The 15,037-nt window shown below is 30.6% G+C and overlaps 1 protein-coding gene and 1 long non-coding RNA gene across 12 annotated transcripts; one reads left to right on the top strand and one right to left on the bottom strand.

Moving 5' to 3' along the window:
• Nucleotides 1–466: 466 nt before the first annotated feature.
• LOC129805325 (uncharacterized) lies at nt 467–1,377 on the bottom strand. Its single transcript, XR_008752086.1, has 3 exons — nt 1,138–1,377; nt 916–1,072; nt 467–846 (listed from the first exon to the last, which is right to left on the bottom strand). It is a non-coding gene; the product is annotated as an uncharacterized LOC129805325 (long non-coding RNA).
• Nucleotides 1,378–2,451: 1,074 nt separating this feature from the next.
• Nucleotides 2,452–15,002, top strand: LOC129805316 (troponin I). Of its 11 annotated transcripts, none has more exons than XM_055853146.1 (10): nt 2,503–2,598; nt 3,293–3,342; nt 5,648–5,665; nt 5,825–5,953; nt 6,034–6,157; nt 7,566–7,666; nt 10,253–10,296; nt 10,373–10,514; nt 10,599–10,640; nt 14,790–15,002. In XM_055853146.1, the coding sequence occupies exons 2-10, from the start codon at nt 3,328–3,330 to the stop codon at nt 14,862–14,864; spliced, it is 690 nt and encodes a 229-aa protein (XP_055709121.1). In that variant the 5' UTR covers nt 2,503–2,598; nt 3,293–3,327; the 3' UTR covers nt 14,865–15,002. The 11 variants fall into 11 exon arrangements, with proteins under 11 accessions (XP_055709128.1, XP_055709121.1, XP_055709119.1 ...); XM_055853144.1 differs by lacking the exon at nt 7,566–7,666 and adding an exon at nt 6,923–7,023; XM_055853143.1 differs by lacking the exon at nt 7,566–7,666 and adding an exon at nt 8,131–8,231 and having other exon boundaries at nt 2,504–2,598.
• The last annotated feature ends 35 nt before the right edge of the window (nt 15,003–15,037 follow it).

Here is a 15,037-nt window from a genome sequence, read left to right as displayed (position 1 = left end):
TTGAGTCGAGACCTTTCTAGTGATATATCGCATCCGTTCCCACTCTACCTCAGCTACCTCATGTACCCCGACCCTTTCTTTGTCTTTCTTGTGTCTTCTGTACTCAAACTCTTTAAAAAACAAAATTACCAGTGATAAACTCAGATAAACCTAGTAGCATAGTAGACGAGATTCTTTATGAGCGACTTCGAAGTTCTTGTAATTCGGAATCCATAAAAATTCGACTGTGAGTTGAATTTTAAGGGTAAAGAATCGCATCAAGACAATTTCATTCCTTCCGCCGCGAACACGGCTTGAACGACATGATTTTTGACCCCCAAAATTCAACTCACAATCGAATTTTCACTCATTCCGAGTTGCAAGCTGTATTCCGAGTCACCTGTAATGAATCTGAGCTACCAAAAGCTTATCTGGTAAGTGGTATGAAGATAATAATACTTTTAGTATAAATTGTGGAATTACCGATTAAATCTTGTGTAGAATCATCATCATTTTCAACCGCTTATCCCTATTGGGGTAGCGAGTTTAGGACATCTAGGTTAGCAGCCCATGCCAGCCGGTCCTCCTCAACTTCAGGAAGTTATTCGGATTCGATTCCAAGGCGCTCCAAGGCAAGATCCTGAATTTGATTCAGCCACCTCGTCCTAGTCACAATAGCTTGCATAGCTTTTCTGGGTAATATTTCTCTAATTCATGTGCTGAACATGCCCATACCATTGAAGTTGTGATCTCTCAACCTCAACCCGAAGAAGCAACTCCTCGACTCTTAGCTCCTTACGAACGGCTACGTTCCTCATTCGATTTCGGCAAGTGATTCCTTTAACCACATACACATATACGTTTGTCCTGTAATAAAATCTTCTCCATTAGTTAAGGCCATGGAAAATAACCCTCTTATGGGCGCCATTTTACTACTTTGTCCGGTGTCATTCCGAAATGTTATATTTTTCTTTCTGGAAGAGGAGTTTCAGCTTTTACACCTGGAATTATTTCCGAATTTCCGAAAAGTCTTTGTAGATAAAGCATTTTTGTTCAGACCCCCAGAATATTCCAGAACTCTCGGAGCTTTGGTCTACAAAAAAAAATCAATTTGTGGGTAGAAAAGTTTTTTTAATCTTTGAAAGTTGAGTGGGTTACCGGGTTTAAAGTTTTTTTTTCCAATTTAACAGTAGAATGCAGTGACGAATTTTAAAAATTCCAAAAATTGATTCTTTTGAAAGTAATAAAATGTGATATTCTTTCACGGACTATCACAATATATTTAAAACGAAACAGTGGAGATATGAACTTTGAGAAAATATGGATCGTATTTAACTTTTACTGGTGTAGTGGAGAGTAGGGCAGTTTCAGCAATGCACTGATGAAAAAAAAAATAAAATTTTCGGATAGTAAGTTAATATGAGAAGTGTGTTGTACAGTTTTGAATGGCCAATATCCAAGGTAACTAGCTGGAATTAATTAACTTGAATAAGGTTCATAAATATTTGGCAAATACGTATTAAAAGAAAAATTCAGCTACTTGAAACCTCCCCCTTCGTCTCCTATAACCATTTCTGTGTACCGGTGTAATTGTTCCTAAAGAGAAAATACAACCGGAGATTGGTTCTAGTTTGATAAAAAAAGGCTTACTACATGATTACTGATCGAATTTTGAAGTGTCACGAGTATCAACATTGACAGTCTTTGATGTCACACAGACGTTAATGTGCGAAAAATCAAACCACTAAATAATGTGTAAACCATTTGAAAAATTCATAATCATCGAGCGACTATTTATCAATTTCACTTTGCATTTTCTCAAAATTTTGCTAGAAAATTTAGTTTGAATTTTCGAACACCAACAACATTTTATCCAAATAGAGTGTCATCTATCGTAGACACTTTCAATGTGGAAAGGAAATCAATACTTATAGTACGCGGATTACTCCATTTTAGTTATATTACTCATTTTTTTCGTAAAATATTTGCACATTGTGTTTACATTCCACATTTTTGCACGTAATACTGCTGCATGCCAAAAACTTTTGACGTCAATCGAAATAAATAATTAGACAAGGGAGACAGGGAATATATATAAATTAATTTATACATGTAAGACTATTCGATTCCGCATTTAATTTCGCAAATTAACAGAATTTTAATGTGATATGGTAAACTTTTTTCAAAATCTGGAAATTTTTAGGTGTTCTTTTTTTTGTATTTCACTTTCTTATGGGTGAAAATCCATGAGAAATGTCAATTTTGTTATCGTAAGTGTTGATGTATAGATTATGTACAATTGTGGGATGACAAATGCACGAAGGAAATTATGCTGGATATCCACCCGAGAGAGTTATCCGCTTACACTACAGAGAATTCTTGAGTGAAATGTGTTATTTTATGTGCCACAATGGCGGGTTTAGAGAAACTTATTGGTGATCTATTTTTGTTGGCGGTCCATTTTTAGCGCGGTGCCCAGAGCTATGAGGATCATGCGTGACGGTGCGATCTTTGACGATCTCCTCAACGGTGGAATACAGTCAGCCGTAAACCGTCGGATAGATCAGTCCGTCAAGCTCGTCTGATCGCGGTTTTCCCTTTTAGAAATTATTTCTTGAGGTGAGTTTGTGCATCATGAGGCCCTTAATTCATCATAATTATTTAATATACGGAGTACGGAAATGATCGAGCTGTGAGATAAGGATTGATCGTCAACGATCAGTGAAAATTTCAGAGAGTGAATGCAAGTGATTCAGTCTTTTTGGATTATATAAAGGCTATTTATAAATCTAGTGCCGCACCCATATCGTCAGTTCGGGGGAAAACGGAAATAATATCTCTCGAATTTCTGCACCATCAAGATTTTGCAACTAATTAATTGCATATAAGAAACATCTTCATCCAAGGATAAATGTTGATAATTTGTTGAAATAGTGATTCTTGAAGAATTTCAGATTTTTGGATTATGGTGTTAAGTGTCAAAAAAAAGAGATTGCTAAATAAGAAAAAAAAATTGTTAAAATTTAAAATAAACTGGAATATATTCAGACCGATCTTCTAAGCTACAATTCGGAAGTTTTGTAACAAGATATCATTTTTCGCACAACGCTCGGCGTCCAAATTAGGTGTCGGTCGTCGCGTGAAGATATTCTATTTCTGTCTTGTTCAAAATATTTCCCACTCTTTCAGCGTAGTGAAAAAAATGCTCAGAGCATTGTGAACTATTTTTTAAACGTTCATGATCTTTCTACCTCATATATATATAATATATGTAATTTTCTCTCCTTGAGTGCTATTTTCTCTTTTCTTTCAGTACTTCTTGCTTTTATATTCATCACCCCTTAAACCATGGCTGATGATGAGGTGAGGTTGGTATCGTTCGTCAAAATATTTTTTTAAGCTAAGACCCTGAGCCTGAGCGAAAATTAAGTTCAGAGTACTTATATATTTCTTTCTAATCCTTCACATATCCTGCATTTACATCTGAATCGGCGGAAACATCGCTTATCAGTAATGACATGGGAAACGTCGATCGCGATATATGGAACCTCGATGCTCTCTCAAATAGGTAAATATCGTTTCTACTGTGCTTCCTTACGTTGTGCTTAAATATTTTAGAAGAAAATTCATTTAGAAAGCCAATTTAATCTAGATTTTTATTTTCAATAGAACAATTTGAAAAATAACTTTTAAAATTATTTTTTTTTTGATTTTAGAAAAAGTAGTTTGGTTTTGACAGAGTATTTTTTAGCCTTTTTTTTAGATTAGTGACTTAGATAGCGATCTAATAATTATTAATTTGAAGTGAAAAAACATCACAAGAAGCACAAAAAGCGAGACGATAAAAAAAACTGCTTGAAAATTTTTATTATATTTTTTCAATGAATATTTTTGAAATGATTATTTTAGTGAGTATCAAATGTTCCATTTACAGAAAAATGGTATCGTCTTACATTGTTTTGTGTGGAGCTTTTTTTGCATGTTGCTCTATTGTCAGCTTCTGTGTGTGATTTAGCTAAAAATTGTACAGAAATCCATTTTATTTCTAACAATTCTGTTAAATGTATAAATTGTTTAAAGTCTTGATTAAGGTTATGTAGATCGTCTTTGAAGTTTAAAAAATTCATAGAAACTCATTTTCAGGAATATGAATTTCTTAATGAATATTTTTTGCAAGAATCTTCCACTGGATAGGATAATTTTAGATAATCATCACAATTTGAAGCATTTATTCCTGTCCATGTGGGTTTAGTAGAAAGCGGTTGTCGTGGGTGTTACGGTTCTTGGCACTTGGCCAGTAACTGTTTTTTTTTCTCTGAAAGATGTGAAAAATTAGGATTTTTGCGAGTTGATTTAATCATCATTTTTTATTTACATAAATTTTATGAATCTGAAATACTCTACTAGTATATTCATTGAATAACATTGAACCAGATCCATCGTTTAATTTGAATTTAAAAAACAATCTGGTTCACATAAAATATCAGAATTTACAATCATTATCATATCAGATATATTCATATTTTTATAATTATTTTTTCCTTTATTTAGTTTGATGCTAGTGATCTTTTTTAAAAAACAAATTCTTTCAAAAACGAGTTTTTAAATAAGTATTTGTCGATAGACATTTTCAAAGAATGAGCATTACGCGTTATGAATACCAAATAGTGAACATTGTACCCTTATTTTTTTAATTTTGATTAACTGAGACGAGAAATTGGAAAACATTTTTAAATTAGAAGAACAACAATTTTTTGTACTGTCTACTTTTATTCATTTTGTACCTGGGGCAAAATGTAACAAAATGTAGTTTTAACTTTTTATGAGCTTTCAGATATCCTGAGAAAGATCATTTACGAAAAAATATTAGGAAAAGTATTATCCATTCAGGATAGTTTGTTGATGGGAAATTTAATCCTCTATGTAGCAAACCATTATATCCTATATTCAAATGAAATCTTTGAAGTCATTTTTAAAATACCGTTTTTGGCTTGAAAACTTCATTGGTTTAACAAAGACACTAAAGGCAAACTGGAGACAAATGTGCAGATTATATTCAGAAACACGGGGGCTTTAGACTGGGATATTAGTACAGTTCTCGAATAATTTGAATAATTTTATTGGTTTTTCGAAATTCAATAGACCATTGTTTGCCCTTAATACTTAAAGTAAAGTCAAATTTTCCCAAAAATCTTATCTGGTAATAAGAAAATAGAGAAGTCAAGCCATATGGCTCAAACATATGTGTGAAGCCTACATCGTATAAATTTTACATAATTAGTTTATAAAAATTTATATTAAAATTAATATCAAAATTGATGCAAGAGAAATACTATAATAAAAAAGGATGAAATTTTTAATATTTTCTATTTTCCATTCCTAATTCGTATTTCCTAAAAATTTAAACATTTAAGAAGTTTTATAAAGTATATCTATTGGAAAATTTAAAGCCTCTGTTTCTTTTATCCTGAAATTTTTGGCTTTTTATATTTTGCCCTAGGTACCCAGGCTTTCCCATCTTTTGCGATATTCTATTTTTTATGGCTTCATTTTGTCTGTCTCAGATGATATTGTCCTTTTAAATCATTGTAATTTTATATGTTTCATTATTACGTTCCTTTTTATATATACGTATTCTAACTGTTCTTCTGTATTCTTCTCTTTTCAGACTCAGAGCGTTGAGGAGGTATTACTTAGTAGAGAAGCATTGTGGATGTATAGTGGATACGGGAAGATAGAGTCTATTTTAGATTATCTAGGAGTGCTTTAAGAGAATGTTCTCATCATATGTGAATGTTGCAAAATCGTAAGGTATTTTAATTATAATGTTTATTATATTTAATAGGCAAAGAAGGCCAAACAGGCCGAAATTGAGCGCAAGCGCGCGGAAGTGCGCAAGCGCATGGAGGAGGCCTCCAAAGCCAAGAAGGCCAAGAAGGGTTTCATGACTCCAGAGAGGAAGAAGAAACTTCGCGTGAGTCCTATAACATACTTGGAAATGACTTAATAGGCAGAATGGTAATATGGGGATTGGTTTTTGTGACACAATTGTAGTTGTTGCTGCGCAAAAAGGCCGCTGAGGAATTGAAGAAGGAGCAGGAACGCAAAGCCGCTGAACGCCGACGCATCATTGAGGAGCGATGTGGCAAACCAAAGGACTTGGATAACGCCAGTGAAGGTAATGAGGACTTTGCTCTCCTATCCACTCCAATTTCATTTTGATATTATAATTTTTCTTCTTTCATCCATTTAAATATTTCAAAATTTTATCTATCACAGACACTTTCAAAATTATATTTTCATTCTTTTTATTACATTGATTAATGATGAAAATTGATATACAAAATAGACAACGTTAGAACGATTTGCAACCAATACCATGAAAGAATTAGTGGTTTGGAGGATAAGAAATACGACTTGGAATTGCTCGTGAAATATAAGGACTTTGAGGTATCTTCACATAAAAAAAATTTCACTCTTCTCTCAACTCTATCTCTCTCTATCACTGCTATTGGCTACAGCGGAAGAATTTTTTGTTTTACAAAATATGTTTTCTTTTTTTTTAAACTTTACATTGTGATTTGTTCGTATAGTGTCGTCGCTGTTGAGCAATTCTCTCTATCTTCTATGCTAAAAAAAAATCTTCTTTATTTTTAAAGTATCTTTAATTTACAACAAAATAAAATTTTTCAGTAAATTTTGGTGTTGCCAAAAATGTCTCTCGTCTTCGCCAACTCTCGCCTTAATTAGACGTTTTATATATTTTTTTTACAACTTTTTGATTACTTACCACTAAACACTAATTATAAAATTATTGGAATGGTTTTTTTCGATAATTTTTCTACATTTCGGACACATTTAGACATTTTTTTTTTGAGAAAATTTTCACAAAAAATGCTAATTATCTCACTGAACTTTCTCTAATGCTTATATTACGATGTAGAGGTTGTTACCAACATGTGCCGTCAATATCATGAACGTATTAATCGATTGGAAGAGCAGAAATACGATTATGAATATGAAGTGTCTCGAAAGGACATGGAGGCAAGGATTTTCAAAAATTTTTTTTAATTTTTTTGTATACTCATCGGCAGCAGCAACGTTTTTTTTTTTTTTAATAATCTCTGAAAATCATTCCATAATATTATATAAGTAATTTTTCACATTTTTTTCATTATTTTTTCCAACATTTTTGTACAGCCTCACAGATGTAACTCAATTATCATATATGCTATTTTTGTTTATATGCTTCTTGGCTGTACTTATTTTTTTGAAAATAATGTTTTGTATTTTTTGGGTGAAAGATAGGTATAAGTGTAATGTAGGCTGAGGTTGGGATCATCGATGACATGGTGATTGACTGTGTTATTGCAACTAGAATTAAAGTAATTGCTCCACTGCTGTTAGTTTTTTTTTGACATTACACCGATCAATTTTTAATTTTAGAACTTGGTAAAAACAGAAAAGGGGAGACAACTTAATATCGAGATATTTTCATTGATACTAAAAGTATCATATAAACGCCTAATATATTAACAATAGAATTTAATAAACAATATTGTATCTTTTATATAAAATCAATATAGCCGAACTGCAAACACTCTGTCAGGAATATTGGAATCGGATAAAGAATTTGGAGAGTGACAAATATGATTTAGAAGTAATCGAAGCCAAGAAACGGGTTGAGGTAACCTCAAATTTGCTATCCACTATTCAAAATTAAAGTGGCTGTGCATCCGATTTTCTTTCTTTTGTATTTTCGCATTTAATTTGACATTTTTTATCACCAGAGCAAAAACAAAAGAATTTTATTTATGGAATTTGAATTTGATAATTGACTTTTTTTAGTATTTGGAAACAAACAAAAGATATGATATGAAATCCTTCGCACATTTTTGGTTGAATTTTAACTTTTTTACGTTTTATCTTTTTTAATAAAACACTGCAAGCGGGATGACTTTAATTTAGCCAAAATATTTAATAATAAATTCTAAAAAGTTAGTATTACTTTTTGGGATCTACCCCAAAATTCTGAAAAAAAAATTAAATTAAAACGATTTGCATCACATGAAATCACAAGAATACAAAAAACTCAAAATTTTGCATTAATATTGAAATGTGATAGTAACTGTTTGTTATTGTACTCCGTAGAGGACCTCAAGGAAATCTGTACAGATTATTTCAACCGAATGTATTTATGTGAAGATCAGAAATGGGATCTGGAATTCGAAGTGCGCAAAAGAGATTGGGAGGTACTGCAAAAGACACACCAAAGAACTTTCTTGAAATTTACTACCCACCCATTTTGTTTTCTTTTTAAAGAAAATCTTTTTTTTTTGTTTATTATATATAAATCCATCCAGTTTTTTCTTTATTTTATTTTTTTTACCTCTATGATTAAAAACTTTTAAAAACCATACTTTTTTGTTCAGTGAATAAAATAAAAAAAAATCCTTATTGAATAGAGCGCTCCATTGTTGAATAAAGATTCAATAGAGATGATTAACGAAAAATATATCTAACCCTAATTTTTGTAAACTCGCACACTTAATCAAATTTTATGTTGCGCCTTTCGTTTTCAACATCTCCATCATTTTTATTAATCATTGAATTTACCATAAATATGGGTTTAGTTTTTTCCTAATTGTAAATAATTTTGTCAACAATGTTTAGATTTTCATTGCGTATTCTCGATTTTTTTTCTCATTAATTTATCGAAATAATGAACGTGATATTTTCTGTGTTTTGGTATCGAAGAAATAGAAAAAACTACAAAACGTTTTTTTTCTGATACCTCGTTTTAAGTTTCTTTTTTTTTTTGGTAAAGAGTAGTTTAATATTTGACCAATTGTTTTAATTTATTCCTCACTTAACCAAATACATAAAATTTATCACTGTGTCTTTTTATGTCATTTTTAAGTTTCGAAAAAAAAAGAATTCTACTTTCGAATTTCTCGAGAGTCAAAATACAATTAAAATCAATCGCATGATGTTGAATTTCGAAAATATTTTGCCAAAATTTATACTTTCTAATTATTTTGCGAAAAACAAAAGAATGTAAGCAGATTTTTGAAAACTGGTTTTCTCACAACTCTCAACAGCCACAAGTCAGTTATTAATTGCACTTTTTTTGGTTTTAAGAGAGATATCAAAACGCGTTCAGCAGTATGGCACATCATTATGCTCAGAAAGAATTTGTAAAAAGAAATTATTTTTGCTTCTATTGAGTGAATAATAATTTATATTTTTTTTTATAATTTTAAACCTAATGTCGAAATATCACTTCACGCTTCAATAACGATTCTTAAAAAAAAACTGTTTAATTCTGTTTTTGTTTCTAAATAATAAGTGATCTGAACAAAAAAGAGGTTTACAACAAAAATTTTGTAAAAACCAATATACACACATATTTATACACACACGATATCTCAATTGGAATTATTATAATTTTGTTTTACTTATTTTTTTTTCTTTAATTTTTTATGTTAAGTGCATACAATGAATTACATGAGAACTGTTTTTGAAGAAAAAGTTTTTTCTTTAATTTATGATGATAAACCATCTGTGGACACATTAAAACTACACGTGCCATACTGTGCAGTACCTTCGTTGTTTTTTTTTAATGAAAACTCTGATATTTTGAATGAAATAAAATTTTTTATTTATTATGAAATTAATGTATCTAAAGTAAAAAAAAGCGAAGAGATCCCAAGCAGTAAATAGTAAAGATGTGTTTTACCTTTTTTATACATTGGAACGAAATCCATTTCCTGAGAAAGAATGTTTCATAAGTCCAAGAAATAACAATATTCTATCCCCCTGTGTAAAGGGGTCGAAACTCTGTCTGAATCTTATCTATCCTATCTTAATAATTGATATGAAATGAAAACTATTTCTTTGGAAAAGTCAGGCTGTCTCTCCTTCAATTTAACCCAATTTCTCGTCTAACCCGATAAATATTACTAAATGCAATAAGCTTCAAATGTATTGTGTGACTCAATATTTGTAATGGGAACTGTAGAGTATATGACGTCAATTTAAACAATCCGTGTCATTTTGCATGAGTGCTAAAGTTTTCTGTGCTGCACACTTTGTACACAAAGGCTTCGATGATTTTTCCTATTTCCGTGCCCTAGAAAAAAAGAGCTTATAGTTTGTAATATCTGTAGATCTGAATAATTTTTTTTTCAAAAATCGTTAATATTTGTGTATAATTTTCTGTTGAAAAATGTACAACACAAAATATCTCTAACATTTAATAAAATTTCCACAGATCTCTGAACTCAATGCTCAAGTCAATGACCTCCGCGGTAAATTGTTAGTATCTCTTCGAATAACTTTCCTTTTTCGATGAATATCAAACTTTAAAAAATAATCTAATACATTTTTGCAGCGTTAAGCCAACGCTGAAGAAGGTGTCCAAGTATGAGAACAAGTTCGCCAAATTGCAAAAGAAGGCCGCTGAATTCAACTTCCGCAACCAGCTCAAAGTTGTTAAAAAGAAGGAGTTCACCCTCGAGGAGGAAGAGAAGGAGGTGAATCTCTATAATTATCCAAAAAAAAAAATCTTTCACATATTTATACATTTAACCCATTTTTTTATTTTCCAAAATTTACAGAAAAAACCCGATTGGTCGAAGGGCAAGCCAGGCGACGCTAAGGTAAAGGAGGAAGCCGAAGGTGTTGAAGCATGAATGAATATCACTATAAATACTTAATTTTCCACCCACACTGAAAAAAGATAACTATCACGCAAAATTCTTTTTTTGTCTCTTGTAACAAAGATAAATTAAAAAGTAATAAGATTATATTTTATTCTCATCTTAAATGTCAAGAAAGATAATAAAATACAAGTATGATAAAAATTGATATGGAAGGAAAAGAGATATTCGACGTTTCAAAACATCAGAAATATATGAAAATCGGCGACTAAATCAATATTCTTTTCTTCCTCGTAATTGGTTTCAATATTATTTAATTCTTTTTCTACAAAAAAAAAATAATATAATTATAGTTTTGAGAATTATAGCGAAAGAATCAGAAATTTAGATCGAAAAAATTGCAGGAAGGTATAATCGCTTAGAATTGCTACTTAGAAGTGATCAGAAAATGCTTTTGGATTTTTTAGCACGTAGATATAATCAGGAGGATCTTTAATAAATATAAAAAAGAGTCTTTTCGGCATTCAAGTTTTCTTGCAACTGTATGCAAAATTGACAGTAATTGATCTAATGACATGTATTCTCCCAACACCGCTTCAACTTTTCTTTGGTATATTGAACACTCACAATTTCTACAGTTACAATGGTTACAATCAACAACAGAACTCTAGCTGAATTTAATAGGTGACGCACAACTGATTTTGTTTTGGGAACATATTTTTGAAACAGACTACAGAAGCTGAGATTGTAAAGGATCTCATCTAAATGCTTGTGTATGAAAGTGAGACGACTAAAACTAGATTTCTGTCATTTTCATTAAAAATGTCAAATTCACATCCATAATTATTGTGAATTATGCTCAACGCACAATAACTTTTGTTTTGTAAACATATTTTTGAGATTTCAGTGAAAGTGAATGAAATGTAGATCTAGTCATCTCGCTCACTTTCACAGGAAATTTTGAAAACATATTTACAAACAAAAGTTATCGTGCGCTAGGCATTAAGCCCAACGCACAATAACTTTTATTTGTAAACATGTTTTCAAAATTTCCTGTGAATGAAATGTAGAGGAATGAAATGTAGATCTAGTCATCTCGCTCTCTCTCATATGAAATTTTAAAAATTGGTTTACATACAAAAGTTATTGTGCGCTGAGCATATCCTCAACGTACAATAACTTTTGTTTTGTAAACATGTTATTGCCATTTCAATGAAATTTGTGAAACCTAGATCTAATCATCTCGCACACCCTCATAGGCAATTTTGAAAACATATTTACAAACCCACAATAATTTTTCTTTAGTAAACATGTTGTTGTTGAGTGAGTGAGACAACTAGAGTTAGATGTCTTTCCCTCTCATTAAAATTTCATAAACATGTTTAATTTTCTGGTGTTCGCCAGAGGCAGCTTCTTAGTCTCAATTGAAAAAAACCTCAAATTTTCTCCAAAGCTTTTGGCCCTTGGTATGGGTTTTCCTCAGCAATGGGTCAATTAGAAAGTTTTAGGGGCAATCCACGGAGATTCATGCAGGGGAAAATTCTTAGTATCAGATGTTTGTGAACTTTATATATGTTAAAATACATACAAATTTATATAAACGTATTTTTTCTCACTTGTGATTTTTAACAAAAATTTTAAAGTACCCTATCTCGGGAACACGTTAAGATTTTTCTTACTCTTTTTTTAACTTAGAAGGTATTTTTTTACTCTTTAAGACGATATGTTCAATTTTGAATAATAATATTTAATTTTTTTACAACAGCCTTTTCAACTATTTCGAAATAGTCAATCTAAAAAATTTAGATTTTTTTTTACTGGTGATCGATAACATTGAGTACTATATTCTTTAAAAAAAAGAGCTTCCACTTTTGACTACTACTTTTTTAACTATTAAATTTTTTTTTTTCAAAAAAAATTAGTAGTTAAACTCAAAAGTGGAAAGTCTTCTTTTCAGTGAATAAAATACCACAATAGTGCTAACCAAAAATAAAAATATCAAAATTTTTGGATTAAATTAAATTAAATTTTGGTTTAAATTTTAACTTGGTTACACTGACAGAAAATATGAGTTATATTATTTAAAGAAAATATCTACATATTAACCAAAATATTTCAATAGTCCAAATTTTTTTCATATTCTTCTAATATATGAAGTATACATTCTCAGATATTATGGACTAATTATATTTTACATATTGTTTCCTTTAGTAATAATTGTGCTCACGTTAAGTATTTTAGGATATTCTTGAGATATACAATATTTAGATATAAAATGCCCCTTGGGATGTCTGATTACGAAATTATCAACTATGGAGATAAATAATAAAAAATTGAAAACGGAATTTGGGCGGTTATTGTGGTGATTTCTGGATCTTAAGTGACATACTAAAAGTTGCACACAATATCAAATGATGATACATCTTACTTGAGATTTTTCAAACAACTTTACTTTCACAACTTTACTCTTACAACGCTACCTTAGCAACTCTAACCTACATTAGACAGACTACAACAAAGATCTACTAAAAAGCTTAACCAACACTTCGTGAGCATTTAATTTTAGATTACCACAGTAAGTCTAGACATTAAAAACTATTTAATTTACAAAGACAAGACTTTTTTTTCAAATTGTACGACAAAAGTTTTCTTTATTAGTATATTTTTTTAAAAATTATTTTAGAGTGAGGTTCGTTCCTAACATAAAATTGCCAGAAACTCCCTCCTATTAATTTGTGGATCTTTTAGAAATTCGATATTTTGAGGATATTAAAAAAACCTTTGAGCAGAAACCTTCATTTAGGATTTGTTGTCCGTTTCTAATTTAGGTCTTTAGGTTTTAATTTTTTTATTTAGGTTTTTAACCACAGAAAGATACAACATAATTGTTATTTAACATATAGATCATTTGAGTCAACAATACTTTATTGGAAATATTACATGATCCATTTGGGGGGCGTGTTCTTTGGTGTAATATTATTGAAACTTAAAACATAGGTTTTGGTATTTATGTCAAAATCATAGAGTTTTTGAACAAAAAAATTGTTTAAAAAAAATTGCTTAACCCTTTAAGTACGAGTGGGACACCTATGTCCCAAAAAAAAACATTTTTTTTTGATTATAGAAAGTTATTTTGTTCTCTAAATAATCAGAAAAAATAGTTTTTATTTTTGGGACACCGGTCACCGGTCCCATTCGTCCTTAAAGGGTTAAATTTGTCATTTGTTTTTCAAAACTTTTCTAGAGGGCGTGATTTATTTTTTTAAGAGAGGACCACGAGGCTTGTCACGAGTCAAGTTGCAATATTAAAGTCAGCTTGAAGATTTTTTTTTGTGTTTTTTAAACAAATTTTATAAACATAATTATCTATAAATTGTTTTAAGCACTAGTATGAGGCGTTAGTATTATTAAGAAAAATTCAAAATAAAGTTTTGCAAGGATTATAAAAACTTAAAATAATATAATTTCATTTTAATATTTAATAAAAAGGCTTTGTTATAGAAACGTATCACGAAACCTACACAGTGGTTATTAAAATTCGTATAATACACCTTCGAAAATATATGGTTATAGGCTAATTTTTTATAAACTTAGAACTTATACTTAGCTTAGTACCATAGCTGTATTCAATATTTTGCAAAGAAACATTTAAACCAAGCGCCTGACAAGTTGGCCTTTTTATATGGAGCTATTTGAAGCCAATTCCAAAATTGATCTCGGACTCAGCTCACAGTGCTCCAAGGAAAAAATTTATTTAAACAAAAATTTAGTATATTAATCCCTCCATACGGAAAGGTATCTTATAATACGGAAAAACTTCTCAGTTTTTAAATATTTAGCATAACGATCACGAGTGCAGAAAAATTCCCATACGTATTTGTATGTGAAAGTAAGAAATTGGCTTCAACTTTGAAGGCCACTCACCGGGGACTAGATTTAGACCGTTGAGATACTATTAATTTAAATATTTTAAAAAGACCGAATTTATTTCTTAAGAATCATAAAATTTTCCTCCTGATTTTCTACGTGCTGAATTTGCTATATTTTATAAAAGATCAGGAGCTTTATGTTTGTAATCTAACTGCATGCTAGACAATCTTTCTAAATCAGAAAGAAAATTATTCTTGAATATTACGTTTCAATCTCTAGGAGGGAGAGGAAGGTGGTGAAGCCCCGGCTGCTGCCCCGGCTGCTGCCGCAGCTGCTGCTCCAGCTAAGGCCTAAAGTGCCCAATAAGGTCCTGGGTCTGCTGTTTTCATCAAACATCCAAATAACAATTTATCTATCTTACAACATAATTTTACCATTGTAAAATAAATCAATTTGAAAAAATTTATGAATAAATTATCAATTTATACTGAGTTTTGTCAACTTGACTTCCATCTCTTGGAAACTCT

This window comes from Phlebotomus papatasi, chromosome 3 (assembly GCF_024763615.1).
Source record: "Phlebotomus papatasi isolate M1 chromosome 3, Ppap_2.1, whole genome shotgun sequence".
Classification (NCBI taxonomy): domain Eukaryota; kingdom Metazoa; phylum Arthropoda; class Insecta; order Diptera; family Psychodidae; genus Phlebotomus; species Phlebotomus papatasi.
Note: the sequence above shows the minus strand (reverse complement) of the source record. Positions and strands in the feature narration are given on the sequence as shown.

What these genes read in the sequence shown, in the direction of transcription:
- LOC129805316 (XM_055853146.1), top strand. An exon ending in AAGCCAAGAAACGGGTTGAG is followed by an intron (nt 7,667 to 10,252) that starts GTAACCTCAAAT and finishes AAATTTCCACAG; the next exon opens with ATCTCTGAACTCAATGCTCA. An exon ending in TCGAGGAGGAAGAGAAGGAG is followed by an intron (nt 10,515 to 10,598) that starts GTGAATCTCTAT and finishes CAAAATTTACAG; the next exon opens with AAAAAACCCGATTGGTCGAA.